General features: G+C 43.4%; 1 protein-coding gene across 1 annotated transcript; it reads left to right on the top strand.

Annotated features, from left to right (window-relative positions):
- Nucleotides 1-340: 340 nt before the first annotated feature.
- Nucleotides 341-2,423, top strand: foxi1 (forkhead box i1). Its single transcript, XM_024145162.2, is given in 7 exon segments — nt 341-525; nt 528-558; nt 560-672; nt 675-707; nt 710-764; nt 766-1,037; nt 1,250-2,423. Coding segments are annotated over 7 exon segments (1,170 nt in total). The 5' UTR covers nt 341-458; the 3' UTR covers nt 1,849-2,423.
- Nucleotides 2,424-4,807: the final 2,384 nt, after the last annotated feature.

Below are 4,807 nucleotides of genomic sequence, written 5' to 3'. Positions count from 1 at the left end.
TATATATTTGTAAAAGTGTCCGTGCGTAAAAGTGGAAATATGGTGGCCATCTCTTCAAAATGTTATTGACTTGTAACCTAAACAACTATTTTTATTGCATATGCTTATTAGGCTATACTTGCGCGGTAAATGACTTAGCCTATCTTACTCCAGGTTAACTCCTAAAACGCATTAATGAGTGGGCTATCGCTCACCAGTATCTCTCCCATTGATGCACAGATTCGGAGAAGACAATTCGACTGAAGCGTGACAGAAAAAGGGGGAGGCACCCTCGAGACAGTTCCTTTCACAGGGTTTACCTGTCGACGCTCCAGCGGAGCGCTTAAATACGCCTCCCAACCCTTGGGTTAGCCTTCAGTCCTCCGGGGAGAGACGACGGAAACAGACTGGTGGGAAAGGAACCGCGTTTGTTGACGATAGAAGAAGATACCAGGATTCGTACTCGATTCGAACGGATTATGAACGCTTTTGGACAGCAGCCATCCAACGCGCAGACTAGCCCCGTTCAGCACCACAGCGCACAGGAGCTCTGGATATGGCGGTGTACTGCGATAACTTCGAGCATGTACCAGCACCAGCAAAAACCTCCACCGCAGAGGCCGCCGGCGCATCCTCCAAGCTACGGCCTCGGTGAGTACACCTCGCCGACCACCAAACCGTACCTGTGGCTAAACGGCCGAGCATCGACTCGTCTCCATACCTGACGGGATGAATGGAGCATCGTACATACCGTCTGGATACGGAGCGAACCAGCGGCAGTTCCTCCCCTCCTACGGGCTTTGGTGGAGCTGACCTCGGATGGCTGTCAATCTCCAGCCAGCAGGAACTCTTCAAGATGGTTCGGCCTCCGTACTCTTACTCGGCACTCATAGCTATGGCTATTCAGGGCGCCGGGGAGCTGAGTCACATCTATCAGTATGTGGCAGAGAATTTCCCGTTTTATAAGAAGAGCAAAGCTGGGTGGCAGAACTCAATCAGACACAACCTGTCACTGAATGACTGTTTTAAGAAAGTTGCTCGAGATGACGATGATCCGGGTAAGTTACAATACCTGTTGTACTTGTAAATAACTCGTCATTATCTTGCACCTATTTAAACGTGTCATTTTTTGGGGAATGTCATACCTTTGCCATTTGATTTTGTAAGACGTGTCTGACAGTAGACTAGAGCAATAATGACCTTTTGATATATCGTTTAGATCTACATTGTAGGTTTGTTTACATTGTGTCCTGTCTTCATGTCTTCATAGGAAAGGGAAATTACTGGACATTGGACCCAAACTGTGAGAAAATGTTCGATAACGGCAACTTCCGGAGAAAGAGAAAGAGAAGAGCTGACTTGAACGGAGGAGACACCAACAACGCTGTTCCTCCGGTGAAGTCAGAAGACACTGCCGCCCTGAAGCTCTCCGACACGGCCAGTATCATGAGTTCATCCCCTCCCAGCCTCCAGAACTCCCCTGGTTCCTCCGAGCCCAAATCATCCCCGTCCCCGTCTGTGGAACACAGTCCCTGTTACAACAACTTTGTCTCCACTATGAACACGATGCTGGCGGGGGGTAACAACGGCTCAACCCGGGAGGGGGCCAGGGGGGACTTTGGTTCAGGAGGACATGTTATAGGAGATTTGTCGCCTCATCAGACCCGAGAAAACATGTCCGGACTTGGTTCATACTCGCCCTCTCAAATCACGCCAGTGAACTCTGATACCACTCACCTCTCCACAGCTAATAGAATGAACTACTACACATCCGCACAGAACAATCACAGCGGAGGCCTCACCAACTCTCTCCCAAACCACTTCGGTGTTAATCATTTGATATACAGCCGCGAAGGAACCGAGGTGTAGGCAGTAGGCCATAAGCCCCGTCCGAATTATGTCAGATATATGTAGATAATATAATGCAACTCGTTTTGGCATACTTGTATAAAGTACTCAGTGAGTACATCAAGTACCACGATTATTATTATTCATGTTATGCATTCCCTAATAACAACGTGTAATAGCAATGTCTTAAATATGCTTTCTCATGATTGAATCGGATTTTTAAAGTGGGTCGAAACTAAGTTCGACTTTAGCATTTTAAGAGGACAAACTTTTGTTTGTTTTATGACCAACTGGAGCCCTGGAATGGTCTTGCCTTGGAATCAACATTTACCGTACTCTTTTCGTTTCCTTTATATTGCAGCCTTAATGTAACTGCGTGGATGACGTCACTGTGCCTTTCAGAAGATCTAGTATTTTTTTTAAATAGAACTCTTCTATTACGTCTGCAGATATATGTTTTGTTATGTAGCCTAAATAGTAGCCCTCTTTGCAGACCACTTTGTGTACTTTTTGTAGAAGGAATTGTGTGTGTGTGTGTGTGTGTATATTTTATTTAAACCTATTGTCAAACGTTTGAATAAATGTCATATCTGAAATTCTTCATTCTGTCATATTTTCTAGCGGACTTGTCAAAGTGACGTTGTCTCAGATTTATCCGCCATAATKKTCAACTRTMCAATAAACCTGCGCTCTATTTCATTGTTTTTAAACGCACGATTCCATTTTACTTATAAACACTCAAATATTAAAATGATTAACGTGTAGATCTTAACTTATGGCTCTCAATTCTAATCAACATTTTAGGTCAAACATTTTAGGTTACTTTTAACATAACATTTTAAGTTGACGTTTAAAACACTAACGCACCTGTGGGATTTGATAGGCTACAGCTGTTAACGGTGTGGGAGAACTAGTTCACTGACTCCTTACAATACCAAACAGTATTTATAATGGGACTGACAATTATTTACCAGAAGTATTTCAGGTTTAATCGAGGTTGGAATTAATCCTACACCCCGCCGTGTACTCTCCCCTCCCTCCATTCCTCTCCCTCCCCTCCCTCCCTCCATTCCATTCATGAAACTTTCAGACAATCAGCCAGATATTCCATCTCAGACTCGGGAACACAGTTCCAGTAGGCTTCCATACAGTTCATAAATGATGATATTTTATATTGAATGGAAGAAGAAATAACACGTCCATTCACATAACAGGCTACAACACTGAAGGCACACCTGTTACTGACGTTTCCCTCTGTGATCATTAGCTCATGCCTCCTCAACTGTATGAAAACAGTAGGTGAGACTGAGACATTTTCCAGCTTGTCACTTTGAATAAACCCGATTTACGCTGAGATTCAAGACACATCACCTCTTTATTTCTACCCAGTTCAGAAGTTCAGCTTTCGGTCTTATTTAATGGTGTGTWTGGGATAGATGGAAACTTGTTGAATTGAATCGTTCACACCTGTTTTCAGTTTATTCAGCGGGGGGAAAGTTTCATCACTCACAGCATAAAACGCGGAGTGATATTATTATTTTTTTTTAAACATCGTGTGAGAAATCAGAATGATAGATATAGTTCGATGTTGTTTTTCTTATGAGCTGTGAATCAATCGGGACGCGTATCCACTGAGCGATTCATGTCAGTGCAAAATAGCATGTAACACCCATTGTTTGGTCATGTGCAGTTGTCCTACTATTATGGGACAAATTATATAAATAAATAAATATTGTCCCTGCTTTGCTGTAGTGGGCAATAATAACCAGAGAGAGAGAGAGGTTTCCCATGAAAAATGTTCAAGCCATTATTAAACGGCTGTCTTACTCATGTCGTATTTTGAAACAATTTACGGTTACGCACGAAATCAAAGGAAGTAAATTAAAGAGAACACCTCTTAATTGGTGGGTAATTCAGTGCGCTCTGGCGCTCTGTTGTCTCGACTAAAGCAAAATTGACAAGAGGTTCGTGCCCGTAGCTGTGACACAATGGGCCCTGGCAATACCAAGGGATCCCCTCCTGCGCTCGGATGAAAACATTCGGTGACCCCAGATCTGGGAACGTATTATATCACTCAGACCACATCTCCCTCCTGTTGTCCATGAAGCATGGGCTTCCTATCTAACAAAGAGTATTTTTGTGAAACTCAAACGGGTTCTCACAGCGACAAGTTTTCAATTGAAATCCTGTCTTTCACCAACGTTGTAAATGTAGCCCTACCAGTGAATAGGACATAGATGTCATGTGTAATTACAACGTTATACATAAGCTCTAAAATATGTAGAAACTAGAAACATGCAACAATTAATTGAATAGTGATAAACTCCTGGTAGGCCTATTTATGTATACGTCTATTGGGAGGCCTTTGCTCTGCCATTCATGCAATGTACCCCAATAAACTCCGTGACCACCCACTGGCCCTCTGCTCTATTTACACTTCAAGTCCACGTTTGTTTGACTGAAACATTCAGGGTAATCACAAACAAATGAACCATGACAATAATCAATTATTCCTCTAACCAGCCGAGATCTGCCCTTCTCTGGGACCAGTGGACATTTATTTATATCTTCTTCATATTAATGAGGAGCAACAGTTTTGCTAAAATACATATTCTTGGCTACTCTATAAAATATCAACATTTATTTTAAGTGTCCTCATTATTTTTACATTTTATAACAAAGATGTCCAATCGTGAAAATACAGCAGGTATTTCACACTCCCCCCTTCATAACATGTCCCTGCTAAACTTCCATTAAGTGGGTAGTCGGTCCCGTTTCCATTCTAGTCAATTATCAGAAATCTATCCGTCTCCATCTCACGGTCTCCGTCCTGATGACCTCCACTACCTCTGCCTGAGGGGAATTACCTGCCGGGCCCTTTATGATATCAGTCACCTGGCAACCTGGTGGGCCTCCATACCTGATGCCTTCTTCAGGGCCCCCTGACCTGGTCTCCATACCCCGGGGCTAGGGATGGCCA

This window comes from Salvelinus sp. IW2-2015, unplaced genomic scaffold, assembly GCF_002910315.2.
Source record: "Salvelinus sp. IW2-2015 unplaced genomic scaffold, ASM291031v2 Un_scaffold6984, whole genome shotgun sequence".
Classification (NCBI taxonomy): Eukaryota; Metazoa; Chordata; class Actinopteri; order Salmoniformes; family Salmonidae; genus Salvelinus; species Salvelinus sp. IW2-2015.
The sequence above is the reverse complement of the archived record's forward strand: the minus strand, read 5'-3'. Positions and strand labels throughout refer to the sequence as shown.